Source organism: Callorhinus ursinus, unplaced genomic scaffold, assembly GCF_003265705.2.
Source record: "Callorhinus ursinus isolate GAN/ISIS: 27379988/994484 unplaced genomic scaffold, GSC_fseal_2.0 scaffold2, whole genome shotgun sequence".
In the NCBI taxonomy this organism is placed as follows: Eukaryota; Metazoa; Chordata; class Mammalia; order Carnivora; family Otariidae; genus Callorhinus; species Callorhinus ursinus.
In genome coordinates this window covers 53,248,189-53,273,197 of record NW_027397064.1, presented here as the reverse complement: position 1 = coordinate 53,273,197, position 25,009 = coordinate 53,248,189, and the positions used below count along the sequence as shown (strand labels likewise).

Sequence of the window (25,009 nt, the reverse complement as noted above, 5' to 3'; positions counted from 1 at the left end):
TTATAACGTGTTTCTGGGCTTATTGATGATATCAGGTTTTTTAAAGCTGTCTTTTGTTTTTTGTATTTATTGTATCCTCTGAATTCCATTTTCCCTTCGTTGTTTTTGATTTGCTTCCACTCCTTCATAGTGGGGCTCTCCTGAAACAGCCTGTGGCCCTTCTCCTTTTGCACAGTTCAAGTGCAAGGCACCGAAAACAGCTCCCAGGCAGTGTGGCCGCGGAAGAAGGGCAGAAGCTGTCCCCGGCTGCGCGCTGGCCGCTGGGGGGCATCCTGCTGGGAGCTGACTCTCACTGAGAGCGTCCCAAGTGCAAGTACGTGCGGATCCTTTCTCTGAGGCCACTTTTCTGCTCCTGGGGATGTCTGGCTGTTGGCATCCTGGGTGCAGGGTAGGGAGTCCAGCCAGTCATTCCACAGACTTAATTTCAGCCCCGAATTCTGCCGATGAGCGCTCTGAGGGAAGAGCTCCCTGGTCTCCTGCCTTGGCAGCGGTGACAGAAGTGGTTTACCTTGGCCGTGTGGGTAGTGAGACTCCACTTACCGGCTTCTAACCTTTCTGCTTATTTCCAGGCTTATGCTGCCACCTCGTTTTTGTGGATCAAATTGTGCACCCCCCCGCCGCCCCCCAGCTCGCGCCAAGATATGCTGAAGTCCTCACCCTGGTACCTGGGATGTGACCTTATTTGGAAATAGGGTCTTCGCAGATATAATCAGGTTAAGATGAAGTCATATTGGATTGGATGAGCCCTAAATCCAATGGCTGGTATCCCTTATAAGAAGGCCATGGGAAGACACAGGGACACACAGACACAGGGGCGGAATGTCACATGAAGACAAAGGCAGAAATTGGAGTGATGCATCCAGAAGCCAAGTAATATCAATGATTTCTGGTAACCACCAGAAGCTAAGAGAAAGGCATGGAATAGGTTCTCTCTCAGAACCTCTAGAAGGTATCAACCCTGCTACACCTTGATTTTGAACATCTAGCCTACAGAACTGTGAGACAATAGATTTCTGTTGTTGTAAGCCACCCAGTTTGCTGTACTTTGTGAGACAGCCCTAGGAAACTAATATACATCCTCTTGGGGGTACTTGGCCCCTCTGAGTCCTGAGCCTCTCAGGAGTTCCTTCTGAAAGACAGATCAGCTCACTTCCATCTGCAGACGTTCTGGGATGTTAGTTCCTTGCCAACTTTTAATATTTGAGGAGATCTTACGTCCTCTCACATTCTGTTGTCCTTGAGAGTTTGTTGTTGTTGTTTTTAAAGAAATACAACTTCATTATTTTGAATCACGCTTAATAGTTTTAAACAAGTCAATAAAATAAAAGGTGCTCATTTCAGAATTACCTCTTTTAGCAAAAAGTAAAAGAAAGTAGGTAATGACTGAATAAATTATGACAAGTCAACTGATTGGAATACCAGGCTGTTGTTTCAAAGGATAACATGAAAGTTATGATAGTAATGTGGATACGTGTTAAGACATTATGTTATGTGACCAAGGCAGAAAACACTAGTGTCTCTGGGTAAATTCATGTTTATGTGTGGACAGTGGCATAAAGGGGCACCACAGGAAGAAGAGAATGTGAGGTCCTTACTTCTCCTAACAACCTGCTCTTAATAATTCAAGTATTCTGTAAGGCAATATGTTTTCTCTACTGTGTTCCTTATTTCCTTCCGAGTCTTTGCTGGCGGAGTCCTTAACATCCTTACTTATAATAACAGTCTGTTCAAGGAAATCTAGGTTTTTTTTCTATCATGTTCCTCAAAAATTTTTCACCCTCTTTTCAATACCCAAGAAAGTTTATACCTTTAAAAAATTCCTTTATTATTATATTAATGGAAGTCTCAGAAGGATGAGGAGATAAACTAGTGAGGCCAGCCTCCCATCTTTTATTGACAATGTCAACCCACTTTGCAAGTGAAAGTGTTAGGTCAAGAGCAGCTTAACACAACGTATTTCTGAGAGAATTTTCTATAGTAACCAGCTAACAGAATCCATTAGCCCATTTGGCCTTTTAGGAATTGCTCTCCCTGGAATCTCTACTCTGGTCCCTGTATCCTTCCCTCTGAAGGATTCAGGGTTTTATCTTATAAATGGAGGTTTACAAAGGTAGAGCACTACTGGTTAGAATGGAATCACTTTTTACTTCCTCAGGGCAGTATAGTGAGAAAAAGCAGCAGATGAAGACAGAGAGGACTTGGATTTGAACTTCTGGCTCTATTCTGTATTAACTGCTTCACTCGAATTAAGTCCATTAGCTTCTGTAGGTTTCACTTTCCTCTTATGTTAAACTTAGACCATTAGACATTATAGGATCCAGAATGAAGTATTTTCTTCTTTCACAGTGAGAGTCAAATTAAACTGTGTCTGTAAATGCAGTCAGTATTCAATAAATGTCTGCTTTCTTAAACAATGTGCATAAGGATACCCCATGTCTGTCAAGACTCTAATACCGAACATCTTTTCCAAGTGCTCAGGCTGATAGAAGTCTTTTTTTTTTTTTTAGATTTTATTTATTTATTTGACAGAGAGAGCTAGAGAGGACAAGCAGGGGGGCACAGCAGAGGGAGAGGGAGAAGCAGGCTCCCTGCCAAGCAGGGAGCCCGATGCGGGACTCCATCCCAGGACCCTGGGATCACGACCTGAGCCCAAGGCAAATGCTTAACCATCTGAGCCACCCAGGCGCCCCTCTGATAGAAGTCTTTAACTTCATTTTGGATCCTGGCTAACAAAGTCAACTGTCGGGCTGCCATATTGTTTGGTGCATGAGGTTGAGAGCCTGGCTCTCTCTGGTCACATGGCCATCTAGCATCTGCTTGCTAGATGAGGCGATGTGTCTTGAGTGATTTATTTCATATTTTTATGGCTGCAGCTCAGATAATTAAATATAAGAGTTGTGATGGCTAGGCATCCAGATAGTGCCTACTTGAATTCCCTCAGGAAACATTTTGAGTAGTATAGAAGATTCTGTTTGGCAATAGCATAATAAGAATGCTTTATGTTGGGGCGCCTGGGTGGCTCAGTCGTCAAGTGTCTGCCTTCGGCTCAGGTCATGATCCCGGGGTCCTGGGATGGAGCCCCGCACTGGGCTCCCTGCTCCGCGGGAAACCTGCTTCTCCCTCTCCCACTCCCCCTGCTTGTGTTCCCTCTCTCGCTGTGTCTCTCTGTCAAAGAAATAAATAAAATCTTAAAAAAAAAAGAATGCTTTATGTTTATCTCATGCGTCTTTTCCCACGAGCTCAAGCAATGCTGACCTTCCAAATGCACATTAAATTGCAGAAATTTCGGAGAGGCACTTACAGTGCTAAAAACAATCTTTTAAAAGAGGCCTTGATTCATTTCCTGGTGGAAAAATGCAATTTTCCCTCTCTTTCTCTCTTCTGCCTTCCTGCTTTTCCTCTCTCTTTTCCTCGTTTTCTGAAGAGATTCAAAGAAGATAGAGCCATGAAAAAGAGGTACTAATCAGCTTTTAAAATATGCTTTCTAGAGGCACTGGGAAGCAACGTAAGACAACATTCCAGGCCTTCTATGGACTTCAGTTAAGTCATTTTTAGCTTCATGATTCTCAAGCAGAAACACTTTCAAAAAGAGTTATTTATGCTGGTCAGCCTGATAAGGAAAAGTAGATCTTATCTTAAATTCTAGCTTCAAAAGCCTTATGAGGGAATATATTATCTTTTTTTTTTAAACCAGATTCCAGCATTTTAATATGGATTCATCATGGCAGTTTTGAACTCATAAAATGCACATGGATAAGAACAGATTAAGTGCTACTGTATAAAGAGCAGTTTTTTTCTTTTAAGAGTTGCATGGAATGAGACAAATTAAAGTCCATTTTATTCACAAGCAAATGTACACAGAACTGGTTGCTTTATCAAGTCAAACTCAGTTTTGGAGGTGGAAAATTCTCTCTAAAATCAAACATCCTGGCACATCAGGTATTCAGGAAGAACTCTGAGATGTAGCCAAGGGTGTGAGATGCCTTCACCTGACACATACCATGCTCAGTGCAGGCAGCGACGTGAACTTGAATGCTGTTCTGTTAGTAAGTCCTGTCTGCCGTTCAGCACTTCCCTCTACACAGCACATGATTATCTGATGCTTGCAGTAGTGGTAACTGTTAGGAAATGTAGGATCTGAAAAGTCTTCTAAGTCAAAGAAAGATTACATTTTAATCATAACAAATTTAGCATGTTTTATTGTATTATAATTTGCATATGATTCAATATATGTTGAAATCACATGTATACAATGCACAACATAAATTCTTGAAATCCATATATATATGTGCTAGCTCTCTCTATTAACACGAATATTAAAATAACTAGAAGACCATATTTTCTGCCAATGCTGGATAAAAGAAAATTTCATGTATTTCTTGGTTGAAAAAGTCAAAGCCCTGAAAAATTCATGGCTATAAACTGGCCTTTTTATATTAGAATTAAGGGCCAATTCAACCATGATGAGAACTAAACCACTTTCTAAAAAGATACCATAGGCCATATACTTTGGATTATGGGCAGGAATAGAACAGTGCACACTCTGATGAAAGGTTTTATGTATTTATAGATGATAATTTAACGTGACGTTATAAACTCTACTTCACACGTTCCGTTGATTGTAATTAATTCTGTGGTGCTGCACCCATCATGCATTCCTCCGTTTCTTCATTCATGTGTTCCACAAACTTTCACTGAGCAGTTCGAATGTGCTAGGCCCTGTGCTGGGTACCAGGAATATGATGGTCCCCAGAAACTAGTCTCCTGGGGAAGGGAGCAAGCCAGCCAACCACTCACAATACAGAGTGTCATGTGTGGTTCGGAAGAGACAGACGGAGTGCCACAGAAATATTGAGGGGGGGGTAAAGGTTTTCCAGGAGAAAGGAGCGGGAGGGAGCACAGAAAAGGCAAGGGAAGAGGGACAAAAAGGCTGGGAGTCCTGTGCTTTGGGACAAAGGGTGCCTGGCTCAGGAAGCAGGTAGGGCGCCAGCAGAGGAAGCCAAGAGGCAGGGGGCCTCAGAAAAGGTGGCCCTGAAACTCCAAAGCGAGGGATCCAGAAGGGATCTTACAGATGGTGCCAGTCACCCGAGGTTTTTAAGCAGGGGCACCATGATCCAGTTTTTTTAAAGGAAGATCACTGGCAAAAGTGCGGAGGTCAGGCCGTCGCGGAGGGGCTTTTTTGAAACTACCTAAAACTGGCACTTTCAAATGTTCACATTTCTCTGCCATTCGTAGCTGACTGATTGGACATGAAAAATTTTCAAGTAAACAGGTTTTACTACCAGCACTCAGCTTTAGGTATAATATATGTGACAAGGACAATATTTTGAAAATATTAAACCCATGTGTTTTTGTTCTGCTTGATTCGTCACGCCCGTGGCTCTGCGCCCATTAACTCAGTAGGCTCCCCTCCTGCAGGCAAATGGCAGTTCCCCTCAGAAACAGCAAGCTGTCATCATTCAGCGTTGAGAGACTATAACCCTGAAAGCCAGCTTTGTGTGGTGAGAGAGAAGGTGTCTAAATCCCAGAATTCTCCTTTACCTCTTAAGAACCAAATCTGGCTAAGTCAGATCATCCAGTCTGACCACAAAGCTCTAGTGCAGATGGCACAGGGGAGACCATATAAGGGTAGTTCCCATCAGACAAGAAAAAAGAAGTAAAAAAAACTGTCCACTGTCGGGGCCAGAGATGGGGGCAGGGGCAGGGGCAGGGGAGGGGGAAAGAGAGAGGAGAGAGGGAATGAGAGAGACAGAAAGAGGGGGTGGTGGTGAGAAAGGGAAAATGAGAAGTGAGGGTCTTGGCTCCCTGTTTCTTGGGGGACAAAGCCTGGGGGGGCACGGGAGGGCTTGTCTCTTGAATCTCAGGGCTTAATTCAGGAAAATGACAGAATTGTCCTAGAACAAGTTGGCATTGCCCTCCGACAGCTTATTAGAAAGGACAGAGGAAGCTGTGTGGACGGCAGGGTGAGGAGAAAGGAGCTGGGAGTTCACGGGTGGCCCACAGGCGCTGAGCCCTGGACGGGAGAAGCACCTGACGGGATCACAAGGAGAGGCGAGCTTCCCTGGCCCCAGATGGCAGCTGGGGAGAAGAAATAGCTCCGGCTGGGAACTATTCACATTTCAGTCCCTCCCAAAGACCTGTTTCAACCAGAAAAAATTATGATATTTTAATTGTCAAGTTTAAGGACTAGTCCCTGACTGTCTCCGCTCCCCCCCCATCACTAGGAAAAGGTGGAGCCAGATGGATTAATTATAGAGACTGTAGGAAGTTATTTCTCTCTCTCTCTTTCTTGAGTTTTTTGAATTACACATGCTGTCATTCCTTGTAAACACAAGTAAGAAATTAGCCCCAACTATTTCTTCCTCTCATCTACAAGAACACTAAATATTGTAGAGAAAACATTTATAGAAAACTGATTTGGGTGGTGTCCTTTTTTAAAAAAGTATCTGATGAAATCATTCTTCTCTGTATCCACATTCTATTCCTTGTAGATTTTTAAGAGGAGATGTATTACATTCTAACTAGTCACTCCATAGCTCATTACTTATTCTTTTTTAAAAAATTAGACACAAGGCATGAGCCATCTGGGGAATATGAAATTGTTCTTAAAGAACTTTTTAAAAAGTCCAGAAAAAATGTCTTAGCAGGTTACATCCTCTTTTCCAATTTATCAATTCTAATTCCCAGTCTTGACAATTTTAATTATATATTAAAGATTCTTTTCTCCTTTCTTTCAGAGAGCTTATTAATAATTGCATCAAGTGAATGTATTTTCCAAAACAACTATTACAGCTGAAGGCAGAAAAAAAGTCAAAAGCTACTGTAATCAGAACATCAGAAGGTCTGCCTGTTGTAGGAACCCCATGGCATTTTTATAAAGAGGCAATACTCTTGCAGAATTTTTCTGCAGGAAAATGGAGATGGAGACAGGGAATTATTCTGGCTAGATCCTGTCCAGGTCAAGCCCTTTGGCAATATCTGTGAAAAAAGCCACCGGCAAATCAAGAACCTGTTTGGGATGGGCTGAAAATCTGATTATGTTCATAATAAAAATTAAATCCCTCAACCCTTAACAACAGAAGATTTGTAACGCCTCTGTGCATCATTGAAATTCTAGGTACACTGAGGTTTGATTAAGTCACGAATGAAAACAAAGGGCAGAAATGTCGCTTGCTGTCGCAAAGAGAGGCTCAGTGTGACACTGCTACATCAGGTTTTCTGTTTATCCCTAAGGCTGGTGCAGCAATGACTTCAAAGTTTGATGGTGTCTTTTTTTTTTTTTTTTCTTTTTCTTCTTTCTTTCTTTCTATTTTTTTCTCCCTCTGAAGATGTTGAGCAGCAGGCTAATGGATCCCCAGCAGGGTGCAAAGACAGCAGAAAGCACAGGAATCAGATGTCAATGTGTTCCTTCAAGATACCCTGCTAGGACAGAGCTAACCAACCAGGCTTTAGTCTTCTCGTGGGGCACACGCTCTGATGCTTCCCTGCCCACTCTTGACTTCCTATATGCTTCCTGATTAAAACACTGTCACAGATAAATCATGACTCTGCCTGTTAGGACCATTTTCTACTTTCTTTAACGAACAGTTTGGAGCCATCAGATTAAAAAGATGAGCAAGTTCTGGAGAATTATATACTCACATGTAAATATACGTATACAAGTGTGTCATATCTCCCAACTCTATAACTAGTCATGGATCTGGGAGTGTTCTCTGCACACTTCCTCCCTATGCACTGCTTTGTTTATATATTTTTATATATTTTCGGTCAGTCACTTCCAGTCGGTCACTGGATTACGTAGGTAACTTCCTAATGAATAGATTTTAGGAGGATTGGAGGAGTGAGCCTGGTTTTCCTTCAACATAGGCACTAATTGGTTGGAAATTGAAGTTGTCTCAGAGATGAGTTTCAATTTTAAATGCAGCGGGCATCCAAAATGTAGTTTGTGGGAGTTCCCACCTAGGCACATAAAATGAGTAGAGCCCTTCAGGCTCCTGAGACTAGTGATAATCTGCCCTTGGCTCAGAGGGACATAACTCAGCAAACTGGAGTGAACAAGGAAAGTGCTTGATCTATTTTCATATTTGACAAGCACAACCTTTTCAAAACCATGAAGTGAAACCAATTTACCCAGTGAAAGTCAAGGAAGTCAAAAAGCAACCTACGGAATGGGAGAAGATAATTGCAAATGTCTTATCAGATAAAGGGCTAGTATCTAAAATCTATAAAGAACTTATCAAACTCAACACCCAAAAAGCAGAAAGACATAAACAGACATTTCTCCAAAGAAGACATCCAAATGGCCAATAGACACATGAAAATGTGCTCAACATCACTTGGCATCAGGGAAATACAAATCAAAACCCCAGGGAGTTACCACCTCACACCAGTCAGAATGGCTAAAATTAACAAGTCAGGAAACGACAGATGTTGGCGAGGATGTGGAGAAAGGGGAACCCTCCTACACTGTTGGTGGGAATGCAAGCTGGTGCAGCCACTCTGGAAAACAGTATGGAGGTTCCTCAAAAGTTAAAAATAGAGCTACCCTAGGACCCAGAAATTGCACTACTAGGGATTTATCCAAAGGATACAAACATAGTGATTCAAAGGGGCACCTGCACCCCAATGTTATAAAGCAGCAATGTCTATAATAGCCAAACTACGGAAAGAGCCCAGATGTCTACAATGGAATACTACTCAGCCATCAAAAAGAACGAAATCTTGCCACTTGCAACAATGTGGATGGAACTAGAGGGTATTATGCTAAGCAAAATAAGTCAGAGAAAGACAAATACTATATGATTTCACTCATGTGTGGATTTTAAGAAACAAAACAAATGAACATAGAGGAAGGGAAGGAAAAATAAAATAAGACAAAAACAGAGAGGGAGGCAAACCACAGAGACCCTTAAGTCTAGGAAACAAACTGAGGGTTGCTGGAGGGGAGGGGGATGGGGTAAGTGGGTGATGGGCATACTTATTATAATGAGCACTGGGTGTTGTAAGCAACTGAGGAATCACTAAATTCTACTTCTGAAACTAATAATACAGTATATGTTAATTAAATTGAATTTAAATAAAAAATTAAAAGAAAAAAGCTGTCCTAAAACCATATTTGTATCTACTGCTCATCTGCACCTCCATCCCTGCTTCCAAATTCCATCCGTATTCTGCCATTCAGTCCTCCGCCCCAGTGCTTCCGTTAGCTTCCACCCTCACTGGAGGGCATCTCTCCACACAGCTCCCCCTCACAGGGATTCCAGCTCTCTCCGCATCTGTTTGTCTCAGGTGCCACACGAGGCTTCTTGCCACTCAAACTGCTCCACCTTGGTGCCACTCAGGACCCTGGCCATGAAAAGGAACATTCTCTGTCTCATGTGTACTATTCTGTACCCTTTTGTCCTATGACCAGACTGACCTAGCAAGGCCACCCTGGATTCCTATGCTCTAGAATTCAGACCATGTCATTTCAGATCAATCCCTTTTTGGGATGCCTGCCACCTGCATACTTTCCCATTTGCTTTCCATCCTCTCAGACTCTTCATTATTGCATGTTCATGTTCAAAACCCCAAACTGTTCAGGCATTTCAGCAACAACCTGAGTTCCTGCAGACATTTGCCTCAGTGACTAATGTCACATCAATGGCGTTCCTTGCTTGGTGAGTTGTTTCGTCAAGGTTTTGTATTTTTGCACTAACGGTGATTCCTGCCCACTGACGAATTCCATTTTCACTTTGGGAGCGTGACAGTTAATGTCAGCTTACCCAGTTAAATAACAGTCAACCCCCAGGCCTCCAACTGCGTGAGATGGAACAAAATAGGGACTCTCAGAGAGGATACTTAAAATTGCTCAACAAAGTTTCAGTCTGAGGGCTTTTTGAAATATTGGTTTCAAAGACTTATAAAGAATTTACAAATAAAATCTGTTATTTTTATTTATTCACTTAGTTGTTTGTTATTATTTTTAAAAGAGAGAGCAAGCAGGGGGAGGGGAGGGAGGAGGGGCAGAGGGAATGGGAGAGAGAGAATCTCAAGCAGACTCCCTGCTGAGCGCGGAGCCCAACATGGGACTTGATCTCACAACCTTGAGATCATGACCTGAGGCAAAATTAAGAGTCGGATGCTCAACCAACCGAGCCAGCCAGGTGCCCCTCTGTGTTATTTTTAAAAATAAGTGATGGTAAGACATTAAAAAATGAGCATGATTTTCATGCTTTGTTAACTAAGAAGACATAGCAGCGGAAATGAACATGACCTTTTATAAACAGCTCCTCCACATTCCTCTTTACAATGCTAAGATTCTCTCCATAGTTTAATAAGAAAAGATTGTGGAAGAAATATCCAGCAGAGGTGGAATGGGTGGTAGAAAGGCCACTACACCAAAACCGAGACCACAGATGTGTGGGACACAACTCTAGCTTGGTGGGAGTGTCACTTAAAATTTCTATATGTTAATTTTCTGTGGATAAAAATAGCAGGAGTATCTAACTTCACACATAGGTAGTAAAGCAAAACAGATGTGGAAAATCAGGAATGATAGGTAATGTGATCTGGTAATATTACTCCCTAAATTCTGGAAAGTGCTATTTTCAGTTTAAATTCAAGCAGCTTCCTTTTTAACCTGAAGATTTCAAAGTATTTAATAGGAAGTATAAAATAAGTTCAAATGATTGTGAATCAGTACCAAAACAATGAAATTAGCATGGAAAAGCACATGAGAATCCTTTCCAGCATTTACTATAACTAATCACATAGGAAGGATGTGTGGACTTTGGGTCCATTCCAAAGTAGCTTTGCAAACTAATACCAAAAATGTTATCAGCCCTGCAATTGCAAGTCTACATCCTCCTCAGCTTTACCCACAGTAAAAGGAATTTATTCATGGCAAGAATTCATCCCATTTATTGCATAACTATGCACAGGAAACTGAATAAATTATAAATAATTCAACATGGGTAGTCAAGGTGAATTTAGCAAAGCAAGATATATCTGACCCAACAGCTGTAGGCTTTATACCTGGGCCCCCAGCATATGCAGAGATACCAGAGAAGCAAGGATGAGAGGAGCGGACAGGAAGAAAGGGGAGTTAAGGATCCTCTTATAATAAAGTACACATCACTCCTGATTTTTTTTGCCCAATCTTTCATTATTAAACAAAAGAACATTATGTGCTGTTATAACTAAAATAATCTATCTTAGATTATTTTAAAACTTGGTCTCATTTTTATGCTATCATGTATTTAATGGTTAACATAAAACAAAGGAATTTATTTTTGGTGTTTATAGTCACTGAAAAGTTACATTTCCATCTTCAAGACAGTATTCTAGATTTTTTTTTTTTTTTTTTTTTTTAGCGTAATGTGACAGGGCTCAGCAGCTCCTAAAAGTGCTGAAAACGAAGTGGTAGATAAGCCTGAAACTTAACAGTTGTGAGGTCCTTAAAAAACAATACTGTGTTTTTAATGGAGTTACACAGAGTGAGAAACTAAAGCGATTTTGCTTTCCCTGCGTGTGTTTCTCAGTCTGAAGTTAGAAAAGCAGCTCAGTCTGATTGAGCTGGGTAGGGGGTAAAGAACTCACCAGGTTTTACACATGAAAGCAAATGCTTAGTAGGAGAATTAAAAGCCAATGTACACTAAACTGTTAGAGTTAACCGATGCCAACCCTAATCTGTACTCAAAAAGTGGAGCGTGCACGTTCAAGCTGATGGCACTCATCTGCTTGCCAGGAGCAGGGTCCCGAACGCCAGGCAGCAGAGCCAGAAACCACAGTGCATCTTGCTCAGAATGCAGGGGTCAGCATTTGTCACACGCGTCTCAGAGAGAGGCAGAGTTTTAACATGGAAGGTTCTCTGAAAACCCTGGGGCCCAGACCATGGGGCCAGGACAGAAAACCATGTTTCATGGTTTCATGGAACTCTTGTGTCTCACGTGATATTCATAGAAGTAAAAGAAGAATTGTTTAAAAAAAAAAAAGTGAAAAAGATTCCCACAGTCAGATGTTAAAGAAATTTGGAATGAATCAAGGTTAAACGTGTTTCTTTCCCGAAGGACTCTCTGAGACTTCGGGTTCCCTCGTTGTCGGGCCCGAGAGCTGTCTTTGAAGAAATATCTATTAGGCTATGGCTGGATAATTGTGTTTCCTGGGGGCACAGCTTGGGAAATACTGAGATAAAATATGATTAACCCTGGTTTAGAGATGAGGAGGGCATCGAGGCCCACGGACATTATGTCCTAGAAGGAGAACTCAGGTCTCCGGCCCCCTAGCATCAACTTTTCCTAGGAGACAGTCAGAAATCTGAGAAGAGACTGACTGCAACCAGAGTTCTTAGCAATGCCCATACCCTGGAAGGGTATCGGAAGGCTAGACCTTCTGAAAGTACATACGCTCTTCTTTCCTGGCTCATTTGGACATGCAGACCCTCCCAAATCATGATTACCTGATACAAAGGCATGCAGATGCTATCAATCCACTCCAGTTGCAACCGAGGCAGTTCATCTTTCCGGTTCCGATCAAAAATAGCCTAGAATGGGGGAAAAGAAGCTTGCTTTATTACGCTGGAGTAATTTACCGGTGCTTTGTCAAACACTTTACCACGATGATCCAATTTTTACCAACTGAACACTTCACAAATCACAATCAATCTTTACATGTACTTTCTTTTCCTTTATCTATGATGAGAAATAAAGTATTTTCACCTCTTTTTATGAGATTTGTAAATGAATTTATTTGAACTTTATAGCACGCAACTCCTTGGGGCCAAAATCTGCCTTCAGATACAGGTAATGGCCACTAAATCAAGTCATCAGGTCACTGGGAATTGGGTACAAGTCAAGGGGAAGGGGATATGCTTTATTGCCACAAAAATAATGCAGGCTTTTATTTTTATAGTGAAAGAAGGTGGGATAGATTAGAAAGATCCTTAAAGCAGCTTCATCTTAAATAGAAACTATTTGTATTAATTTTTCAGGGTGGGGTGTTGGTTTGACAACTCTTGTGTGTTTTTCAATAAGGTTCTGTCACTAATAAAAATCCTAAGTTTTTGTCTATCATGGGATGGATGATGTGGTAGGTACCCATTCTCTCCTCCTTCCCAGCCTTTAAACTTCATGATACTATAATGTTTAGAAAATTTCTTGAACATTCTTCAAGAAAAAGAAATGACATATGTCTGTTGGGCAGACATGAAAAGGGAGCCAATCAGCTGGACTTGGGGCGCACATGGATTCTTGAACAAACACAGCCGGTTCTACTCCATTAAGCATGTCCTTCTTTCTGCTATCAGCGAGTAAGGCCAGGTCTACGAAGTGACCTTCCCCTGCATTACTGTCTTAAAGTAGGTTTGGTCTCTCCTCTACAGAGATAACATGTGGCATCCACATCATTCTGGCGTTCACATAGGTCACGAGGGCAGATCCAAGGCACTCCCTTGGTCTGGAGATGCTGAAAAAGCCAGCATCCTTCAGACTCATGAATGAGGGTGGGAGCGGGTAGGACAGAAATCACGAGCTGCCAAAGCTCACAAGAGGAGAGAAGGGTGCTGCTGAGGAAAACCCCCGGAATCAGGGAGAAGGTCACTGACTCCCACAGACTCTGCTCGTCCTTGTCTTACAATGTGAAATGTGAAATACCAGGAAAGGGGACTAGGGTCTGGAGAAGACTGACTCATGCCGGAGGAAGGAAGGAAGGAAGGAATGATCTTGTGAACTGCAGGAGTCTTTGTCTGAAGTGTTCCTTTAAAAATATTATTCTATTATCTACTCTTGAGCTCTCAGAGTTACCTGAAATTTTCTTATTTACTTAATTACTGTTTCTGGTGCATAGAACTTTTTGTTTGTTTTTGTTTTAGTTCAGTGGTTTTTGGTATATTCACAATTAGTTGTGCAACCATTACTACAATCAATTTTAGAACATTTTTATCACCCCAACAAGAAATCCCATACCAATTAGCAGTCACTCCTCACCCTCCCCCAAATCCCCGGCCTTAGGTGACCACGAATCTATTTTCTGTTTGTATAGATTTGGCTATTCTGCACACTCATATAAATGGAATCGTATGATACGTGGCCTTTGTGACCAGCTTCTTTCACTGAGCATGATGTTTTCAAGGTTCCATACTGTAGCATTTTTCAGCACTTCATTCCTCTTTATGGCCAAATGAGATTCCACTGTATAGTTACACCACATTTTATTTATCCATGCCTCAGCGGATGGGCAGTTGGGTTATTTCCACTTTGTGGCCCTGATGAGTAATGCTGCTCTGAACCTTCATGTGCAAGTTTCCATGTGGATGTATGTTTTCATTTCTCTTGGGGATAGACCTAGAGGCAGAATTGCTGGGCCATGAGCCCAGTCTGACATTTAATGTTTCCATGAACTGCCAAACTATTTTCCAAAGCAGCCGCACCATTTTACATTCCTGCCAGCAGTGTATGAAGTTCCAATTTCTCCACATCCTCCTCAGCACTGGTCATTGTCTGTCTTTTTATTTATAGCTAGTCCCCATGAAGTGGCATCTCACTGCGGTTTTGGTTTGCATTTCCCTGATGACTAATGATTTTGAGCATGTTTTCATGTGCTTATTGGCCATCTCTGTATATTCTTTGAAGCAATATGTATTCAGATCCTTTGACCTTTTTAAAAATTGGGTTGCCTTTCTAGTTGTTCATAGTTCTCTATATATTCTAGATGCCAGGCCCATATCATATATGATTTGCAAATCATTTCTCCCATCCTGTAGGCTGTCTTTTCGTTTTCTTGACAGTGTCCTTTAAGATGCAAAGTGTTAAATTTTAATGAAGTCCAATTTATCTATTTTGTTTTTCTTGTGTTTTGTGTCTCTTGTGCTTTTGGTGTCATATCTAAGACATCATTGCCAGATCCAATCCAGAAGATTTACACCTTGTTTTCTTCTAAGAGTTTTATATAGTTTTAGTTCTTACATTTACTTCTGTAATCCACTTTGAGGTTATTCTGAGGTTTGGTGAGAGGTAGGGGTCTAACTTGACTCATTTGCAGTGGATATCCTACTGTCTCTGCACCATTTGAAAACACTGCTTTCCTCCCCCACTGAACTGTCTTAGCGTCCTTTTGAAAATCAGTTGACCATAACTGTCAGAGTTTATTTGCAGACTAGTCACTTCTCAAAAAATGTTTTTGAGTGGAAGTGTGAGATAGTACACTGTCCTGTGGTTTCCTTTTACAGCATTTTGCATCTTGTAATTGATTATGAGTGATTATTTATTTATTTACTTTTAAAGATTTTACTCATTTACTTGAGAGAGAGAGAGCATACGTGAGAGAGCAAGCACAAGTCGGGGAGGGGAGGGCAGAAGGACAGGGAGAAGCAGACTCCCCATTGAGCAGGGAGCCCGATGCAGGGCTTGATCCCAGGACCCCAGGATCACGACCTGAGCCGAAGGCAGATGCTTAACTGACTGAGCCACCCAGGCACCCTGAGTGATTATTTATTTAATATCTATATTTCCCATCAGTTGACAAGCTTTGGGGAAGGGCAGGGAAGATGGCACCTTGCTCATGGCTGGAAGCACAGTGCCCAACTTCATGCTTGATACCTGGAGGTGCTCAAGCATGTTTTATTAACTGACTCACTGCTTCCACTATTAACCCTTTGGTTACTCTAATGACCTTTAGGACCATGACACCTGATGGGGCTCCCAGACAATTTTCTTCCTGAATATCAAGGAATAACGGACACGGCTGGTGTCACCTGTGGGTGCATGCATTTCCAGACATCTCTGGAAAAGGACTAATGAGAAATAGCCCTGCCACAGCAGCCAGGAGACTGTCATCAGCAATGTTAAGTAGCCTTTTGGGAGGCGAGAGTAGCATTTAGTGCTATGCTTCCACTGCAAAATCGATCTCATTTGTGTCTTCAGAGAACGCCTTACCTGAGCCCACAGACAAAGGCTCCTTAGTGCTGGGTCACTGCCCCTGCCAGCTCACCAATGCTGGCAACTGACTCATATTTTTTTTCATTCAATTAAATGACCTGTAGTATTGCTGCGTTATACACCCTTCAGAGGATGCCTCTGAAACAGTTCTTTTTAAGTGGAGGAAAGCTTTAATTTGAAGATAGATATGTAGCTGAGAGAAATGTGGGTTGTACGAGGTTTTACCCATTAACGATGTATCCCAATCCAGCGTCTTTATTTTTATAGCCAAATCTGGTGACACCACCAAAAAAGAATAAAGGGAGGTTTTGGAAACAGTATAAGTAGATGTTGCTTTGGAAACTAAAATACTGGGCGAGTGTTCTAACTGATGTAGTCTTCTGACCTTTCATGGGTAAGCAACAAATTAGGAATAGTCAACATTGGTAAGGCTGTGAGGTCTGACTTCAAGCAGGTGACGTTGTTTAACTAGGAGCTAGTTCTGCTGCCTTTCCTTGCTTTTAAATGTCAGCGAAGAAAGACCTCTTAAAACTTGGAGATCTTATAAATATCCCCAAATGTGCAAAACTCAGTTGACTTGAATCCTCATAAAGAGACGTTCTTGACAACGGACATATTCCTTGAGCCGCACTGAATCTACTGAGCTGAGCCGGCTTTCCAACACTTTGCATCATTCCTTGAGTTGTCAGGCGATGTGTTTTTAGCTAACCCTTCATTATGAATAAAGAGGCCACCCCCTCCTTGTGGGTGGTGATGGAGGCATTTATGTCTTTTGTCTTGTTTGAGTAAAAACAGCATCATCCAGAGACTGCAGTAAGCATTTTCAAATAATAATCGAATGGATGAATCCAATAAAAATGGCATTTCAGTCAGAAGAACCTAGTTCCCCAAGTGAAACTTTTCATTTTGCAAACAAAGAAAAGAAACAGAGACTTGAAATGATTTCGGTTTATGATTTTGGAAAGTCTGAAATTGGAAAATAAAATCCAGAACATCCATTATTCACTGCAGCTATCCATTCTAGCTGCTCAAGGCTGGACAGCTTGCATTTAACTTTTGTCTGTATTTCTATTCCAAAGGAGCTACTGACCACATATGAAATGACAGCACTGGGCTTTGAGCTACTCAAATGCCACTCTGCATATCCTCCCTCGTGCCTAGTTGGCCCACCGTGCGAGCTCAGGAAATGTTTGTTAAGTAGCTCACCACTCTTAATCAGAAACCTGGGAATAAGAGTGTTCAGCATCTAAGTTTAATTAAAGTTTTAAACTTTCAGGAGTGCTTCCTTAAATCCAACTTTCAGTCTTCCCTGCTTTCAAGTTGTGATTTTTGGAGTTACTTTCGAAAATGTCATTCCAAAGGGTAAATGCGTCATAACAGAAGGACGAACTTACTGAAGGAGTGAGTTTGAGTTCTGATCTCTCCCGATCTCCTTGTTCAAAGAACTCACTGGTTACAAGTTCAGCCACCTGAAACATATACATATTTAATTTATGGTTATATGTGGTTTATCATAAGACTCAGAAGTTATTTCTGCCTTCCGTGTATGGTGATGATCTTCAACCCAGATAAGCACTTAAAAAGCTTTTGAAGAAGTACATTAACATTTTCTGTTTCAAGGTATTACAGACTTTAACCAATGAAACGGATTTTCTCTTAATCAGAGGAACTGGTGCAAGGTATTTTTAGATGCATGCTAGTAGACGACCTCGGCGAGTACAGATTCCATATTCAGGAGGAGGCACTGGGTTGCCACCTTCAAAGTAGGAAATGCTCTTATTGCAGAAAAAATGAAGCAAATAATGCCTAATAATATTTTTTGTTTTTATAATATGATATACTTGCAATAATAATTTAGCCAACTTTTGGTTGTTTCTACAGAGATTCTTCACTTTGTTGCATACTTTTATCTTAGCTTGGTTTCATTTGCCATCCCCCAAACTCTCTAACTGCTTCACCCTACCAATATTCGCATGCACTCTGGAGAGGATAACCCCAGGGCAACCTCTGCTTCTTACTGGAGCAATCAGCCAAGGGCAGGACTAACGCTAGAGTCACTGTTCATACCAGGTTTTTCTAAAGTGTGTCATGATGCAGTTTGAAGAGTGTTGATTTGGTCTTCAAGCTGTCTTAATCTAGGTACTAAAAGTGTTAATTTATGGTAGGTTCCAGTTGGTACAAGCACAATGGAAGTGGTGTTTCTACCTCAAATGGTAGAGATTTTTCCAAAGTAAGGACTTCTATTTTTCCACTTTTCGTCTATTAGCATGGATGATCAGAAGTTGCTCATTGGTCATTGTTAAGCCGAAGAGAAGCTTCGCCACGCCCTGTGCTTCTAATGATAGCTATGGGAAGCATACTGATAGAGCAGTAAGTGTTAAATGGGTATTTTCAACAACACTATAGTGTGCATCTAGGAAATCTCTTAGATGAACTAGCTGGATTTAGAAAATTTGGAAGAGCAGGGAAAAAAAAAATCCCAGAAAACTTGATGGCAAGAAGATCTGGATCCCCAGACTAGTTTTTCCTCTATTCCAGGCTCTTACAAAGATGAGGTTCTAAGGTCTGGAAAAGGCTAGAATGGTTTAATTTTGGTCAAGTGGATAGAATCAAGATAATTTACTTAAGTGTATCTCTCAAGAGATTCTGCCAACCATAAATCATAACCATTGATAAAACAGAAAAACGTCTCTCTCCATCTCTGTTTCTGTTTCTCTCTCTCTCTCACACACACCCCTTGAGAATAGCAAGTATGTAACTCATTTATAAAGAAATAGAATATCTAGTCAGTTCAGATTTTAAGCATTTCTAATAAGGAATATGGGTACCTTTTAAAAATTCAATAGCATAAAACTAGTTGGCACTGGCTCAGTTTTCCTAGGGCCCGATTTCCTTCTCTCTCTGCAGTCTCTGCCACTACCTTTCCCATTAGCACTCCAGACCTTTCTCTCTGTCTCTGGGCTTCCTGTAAAAAAGAAATGGTCCCCTAAGGGCCTGGCCTCCTTTGTTCAGCTCTCAGAACACTCCCTCAGATTGCTCTGAGGTGGGTCTTTTGCACTAAAGAATACAAATGTGCACATCAGGTCACCCCAAGGTAGGAGTCCTGCATAGGTCTATAACTCCTGAAAAGCAAAGAAATTAAAACAAAATCCTGTCCTTGATCTTTCGAAAGTGGTCCTGGCTATCTCCCCTGGGCTTCTTTCACGGCTCAACTTGTACCACTGTTTCATTTGTACTTAAAAACCCAATCAGGAACATTAAGTGGCTCCTGATTGAATTTTTTATTAAAGAAGGAAATTGAGATGCTAATCAGGCCTTGGGGGATCACTGGGGAAACCCACATGCTTAGAGTCATGTGTGTGAGGAAGGAGGGTTGGAATAGACGCCAGTAAAAAAAAACATTTTGCAAGGAAATGTTAAAAAAATCAACATCTAGGAAACTAGAAATATATTTATATTTTTAAAAGAAGTTTCCATTGTTTTTGTCCAAATGTTTCCTAAAATCATAGAAGTGAGTATGTTTTTGAAAACATTTTAACCTATTCGGTTTGGAGACAAACACAAATGAGATCTCCAGTTTAGAGCTGTGACAAGATTTCTGATGGAAATGTTTGGAAAAACATGGTTTTGTGTTTTATTTCCCTGAACTCTTGGGTCTCTGCACTTATCAGCAGAACTTCACATCTTAAAAATAAAATATTACTTACATCAATGACCAAGAAGACCACCTTCAAGTGGCCAGTGGGCCTCCCAAGTTGGTTTAAAATGTCAATGCAGGAACTCTTTTTCATTCTAAGGATGTTCTCCTGTCCTTTTCCTGCTCCCAAGTGGGTTACTGCTCCTCTAGTTGTTGATGTGCCGTTCACTGGGGTTCCTGAAAGGCCTGGCACATCATACTTCATCGTCTCACTCTCTTTCCAATCTTCTCTAGTTTTCCCCTGGTCCCCTGAACTTCTCCCAGTCTCCACTCCTCCACTTCTTTCCATCCCAGTCAGACTGCCCACCTCTGCTACTATACCTTTCCCCAGTACCTGGAAGATTCCTACCTCTTCTCTGTTCCCCAACTTCACTGTAGGGGAGCCTTCCCACACTGGGGCAGTGAAGGGTGGGCAGAGATGTAGAAATAAGCCACTCAACCGTGCAAATTCTTCCCACTTACCCTGCTTTATGTAACTTCAAATGTGTCACACTAAAATGAGAGCCAAGGCTCAGTTGGAGGAGAGCTATTTATTGGAGGAGAACTTTGTAGGAAAACTGCCCAATCTACACTGGACTGTGACAGAAGCAAAGAAATAAGTGTTTCTTTGAGTTAAGCAGTGAAATTTGAGAATATATTTGTTACTGCAGCAAAGCCTACCCTAGTTTTGACTAACACAAAAACTAGTATGGAATTGAGGTGCTGCTGTTGAAAGAAAAAGAAAAAAAGGAAGACAAATAAGAAGACCCTAAAATATGTGGCATCAGCAAGGGGACCAGGTATATGACAGTGAAGAAATGTTGTTGGAGGCTGTAAGGATGATGGCCCATGTTACACAGTGGCAAAATATTTTGTACAATTCTCACTGAAATAAAACAAATAATGTATCTAATGAATTTACTGCCTTAGGGGAAGAGATTGGAAAACAAATGTTAGTAGCACGTGACGACTGCTATTGACTATGTTTTGCTAAGTATTGTAAGAAGTGAGCTCAGAAAAGGATTGGCAGGCTTATCATCAGAAATGAAAAGGAAGAGTCACAAATTCAGAGTCTTCATCTTCAGGGATGAAAGATGAAGCTGCTTTTTAATCCCAAACTATAAAAATAAAAATTGAGATATGTTTTGAATGACAAAGGCTGATCAAGACTCAGCCTCGCAGGGCATCTGGCTCGTTCAGTTGGTGGAGCATGTGACTCTTGATCTCAGGGTTGTGAGTTCAAGCCCCATGTTGGGTGTAGAGATTACTTAAAAATGAAATCTTAAAAAAACAACAACAACTCAGCCTTGAAACAAGAATCAAAGGTACGGCCAGTGCACTCACAGTTAAGAACTTCGAATGAAGTAGGTGGTACCCAGGATATCCCTTCCATTGTACAAAATGGCCCAGAGAAATGATTTTACTACATGGTTCTCTCACTGGCATCTTTTGGGCCCCGACTGCTAGGAATTGGGTCATGAAGGAGGAAGAAAGACGTACATATGTTATTTTTCTTTGTTCTTGAAAACAAGGAAGCAAAGAGATATGGCAGATCTAAGAAGTCCATCTAGAATAGAACTGTGTATGTGGTTATTGGCAAGTGGAAATGACTAGAATCAAAGACACAAGAAGCTGACTAAACGTGCAAGAGAGTTTGGTGCCAAAAACCACATAAGACTGTGACTACTTAAAACCTAAAACAAGCCTTGGGTCCTCAACCATTTTGGGTGGGAAACAGGTTGGAAAGCTGCCTGACCTTTGGATATAGCCAAGGAGGACAATGGAAAAGGGATAATTTCCCAGAATAGATCTAGCAGCCATGGATAATGATGGTTGGGGAGCATCTTGCAGAGAACCAGAGCCTACCACAGAATGGATGGCCTCACAGTGACTGCCCAGTGGGATTTTGGAATTACTGCGGCCCCCTAACTGCCAAATGTTGGCCATCTCTTTCCTTTCTGAATGGGAGTATCACAATGAGTATTTCGTGGTTTGGGTGTATGTAAGATGCTATGTTTGGGGTGTGTGTAGGTCTTTAATTTGCATCCAGACCTGATGTAGAGACTGGCATGAATCACCCAGAGATCTTGGACTTTGAGCTTGATACCATGACTAATGGGATGTTTGGGTCATTTCCCTTGGGGAAAGGCTGACTATATTTTGCCTGCAGGAAGGAGAGTGAATCACACTTTTGGTGATTAGAAGGGCAAACTGTGGTAGTCACATTTTCATTAACTATTTCTGGCTTTCTACATTCTGGGCACACGAAAGAATTATACTTCCTGGTTGAGTGGGGTCTTGTGACAAGTTCTGGCCAATGAATTCTTGGGAAGAGGCATTTACTTGCCAGTATGAGGCAGGCTAGGGCTTCTGTCAGAATGATCCACATGGTAACTGCTCCTTCAGCCCGAGTCCAAAATGAGGAACAGTACCAGCTGACCCTGGATGCACATGTTCATGAACAATATGTTGTTTTAAGCCACTGAGGCTGAAGGATAATAGCTCATTCTCCTTACCACTGGCATCATTTAAAGTGCCCACTGAGGGGCGCCTGGGTGGCTCAGTCATTAAGTGTTTGCCTTCGGCTCAGCTCATGATCCCAGGGTCCTGGGATCAAGCCCTGCATTGGGCTCCCGGCTCAGCGGGAAGCCTGCTTCTCCCTCTCCCACTCCCCCTGCTTGTGTTCCCTCTCTTGCTGTCTCTCTCTATGTCAAATAAATAAATAAAATCTTAAAAAAAAAATAAAAATGCCCACTGATGTATCCGGTGTGAGATAGTGTAAGGCACTGTAAAGAGTGAAGGCTTTGGAGCTTAATCTGCTAGGATTTGAATACCAAGCCCCATCACTTACTAGCTGTATCACCTCAAGCTATCCTTTCTAGGCTTCACTTTTCCCATTTGTGAAATAGGGGTAATAAACTGTATCAGTTTCCCAGGGTTGCCAGGCATGACCACAAACTTGGTGGTTTAAAACAACAGGAATTGGGGTGCCTGGGTGGCTTAGTTGGTTAAGCGTCTGCCTTCGGCTCAGGTCATGGTCTCAGGGTCCTGGGATAGAGCCCTGCATCAGGCTCCCTGCTCAGCGGGGAGTCTGCTTCTCCTTCAGCCTCCTGCTCCCCCTGTTTGTGTGCTATCTCTCTCTTTCTTGCTCTCTGTCAAATAAATAAATAAAATCTTAAAAAAAAAACAACAATAGGACTCTATTTTCTTCTAGTTCTGGAGGTCAGCAGCTCAACATCAGTTCACTGGACAGAAATCAAGGTGTTGCCAAGGCCAAGCTTGCTCTGGAGCCTCTAGGGGAGAATCTATCCTCTGTCCCTTCCAGGTTCTGGTGGCTGCCACCTTTCTTTTGCTTGTGGCCGCATCGCTCTACTCTCTGCCTTGTCTTCACATCCCCTTCTCCTCTTTTGAATGTGTAATCTCCCTGCATCTCTCTCTTCTAAGGATGCCTGTCATTGAATTTAGGGCCCAGTTGGATAATACAGGATAATGACAATAATAATGATAATGATGATTTTTAACTTCATCACATCTGCAAAGACCCTTTTTCCTTCTAAGGCAATATTTACAGGTTCCAGAAATTAGGATCCCCTATCTTTGGGTTGCTATTATTCAGCCTACTGGAGTAACTATACCTAAATCAAAGGTTGGGGGGGCTTTGAAATTAGATATTTGGATATTAGATAGTCAATAAATATTAGTTATTTATTGTTATATGAATCTATTTTACTTTCCCTAAAATGTTGAGACTTAAGATACCAAGTTACTATTTCACACCCCACACAGTAGGTGCTTCATAAAAATGAAAAGATATTAATCTCCAAAAACTATTAGTAATCAAGGATCTTTAACTGTGTGGTTATCGGCTTGAAAACTATTCTTGCTCTAAACTAACATGTTCGGCAGTGAAACCAGATAGGAGGTAAAGGCATGATTTTTGTGGATATTGCACACTTTGGCCAAAGTGATCTGATCTCTAAATAGTCCTTAAAAAGAAAAAAATAAAATTTCCTTTTGACCTCCTTGGTTTCTTTTCTCCCTCTCTTTTTTTTTAAGATGAGAAAAAAGCAGACCTTGTGCTAAAACACGATTACCTATTTAAAAACTCTATTTTTGAAACTCTTGCCTTAGGACATGGCCGATGCATTATTTGAATTTAGAGTGTTAAAAAAATCTTAGAGAATCAGGCATATTATGACTCAGTGGAAGCACGTTAATGAACGGCTGTGCAATAAACTATGTCTCGCCTGAGCCTCCTGCTATTTTTTACACCATGTTAATACTGATGCAAATTGACTAGGGCTTCAGTGCCTGGGAGTCGGGGCTCTGGGAATATTGCTTCCCCCTCCCCCCTTCCCCACCTCCAGTCCCTCCTCTGCCAGGCCCGGCCATTAATCACCACTTGCCTGTCTTGAGATCTCCCACGGTTTGGTCACGGCTCCAAGGTCACAGGCTGTCATTAACATTGATCTGAAAAACAGAACCAAACAAAACAGCCTGAATAATCTTTTGTTGCATTCTTCCTAAACAAATCCGTGCTAGATACATAAATAAATAAAATGGGACCAAGGCCAACTCTCACGTGTCTTTCCTTCAACAGGGGAAGCACTGTTTACAGTCCCCATGTTTAGCATCTCCATCATGTGGCCACACTGCTTAAGAAGACAAAGCAAACACACAGCCTCAGCCTCGGTGGCGGCCCTTTTGTTATGTCTGCAGTGGATCAAGGAAGGCAAAGAACTACTTTCTCTACACCAGAGCTAAGCAAGCTCTGCTTAAAGTAATCTCTACTGGACAATGCTTTTTATTTTTAACTAGCAGCAAGGGAATCAGCCTATAATGCCATATACATAGCTGATGAATCTCTTCACCAACTTATCGCTGATTGATGGGAATGGATGGAAACCTATAGCAAAGAGGCGAGGCGCATGCTACCCTAGGAGCTCCTTCATTTCCACCTGCTCTACGGAGCTAAGATTTACTGGGAGAGCCACAGTTTCACTCCAGTTTATTACCTGGCAGCAACCATGTTTTATCAGCATTATGAAGAAGAAACATATTCAGCAGCAGTTTTCATTAATTTGAGCACATAAGAAAGCACAGGAAGATCTGAACCAGATCTTTGAGGGGCAGATTTCTACTGGGTTTAACTAGAATTCACCCCGAACAATGGATATAAAAACATGGGGGACAACTTAAATTGTGGATAGCTCTGGTGCTTATCATGTGATGTGATGTGGAGGTGGGAAAAACAAGGCACACGCTTTGTCCAAAATTTGCTTTCTTTGTACTAAAGCCAGCAGGATGTGATGAAAAGCGATGACGGATTGGAGTCAAGAGACCACATCTTGGTTGGCTCCTTTTGGAAGAAAGGGGTGTGTTGTTAGAGGTCAGGGGGCTGTCCTGATGACGGGTGTTA

At 41.7% G+C, this 25,009-nt stretch overlaps 1 protein-coding gene across 1 annotated transcript in view; it reads right to left on the bottom strand.

Annotated features, from left to right (window-relative positions):
* PDE11A (phosphodiesterase 11A) overlaps positions 1-25,009 on the bottom strand; it is a 382,192-nt gene that overhangs the window by 16,785 nt on the left and 340,398 nt on the right. Inside the window, exons 17-19 of the mRNA XM_025849540.2 lie at positions 23,997-24,060; positions 17,309-17,383; positions 12,440-12,523 (exon numbers count right to left, since the gene is read on the bottom strand). Coding sequence (XP_025705325.1) covers positions 12,440-12,523; positions 17,309-17,383; positions 23,997-24,060 — 223 coding nt within the window. The remainder of the gene's footprint in view (positions 1-12,439; positions 12,524-17,308; positions 17,384-23,996; positions 24,061-25,009) is intronic.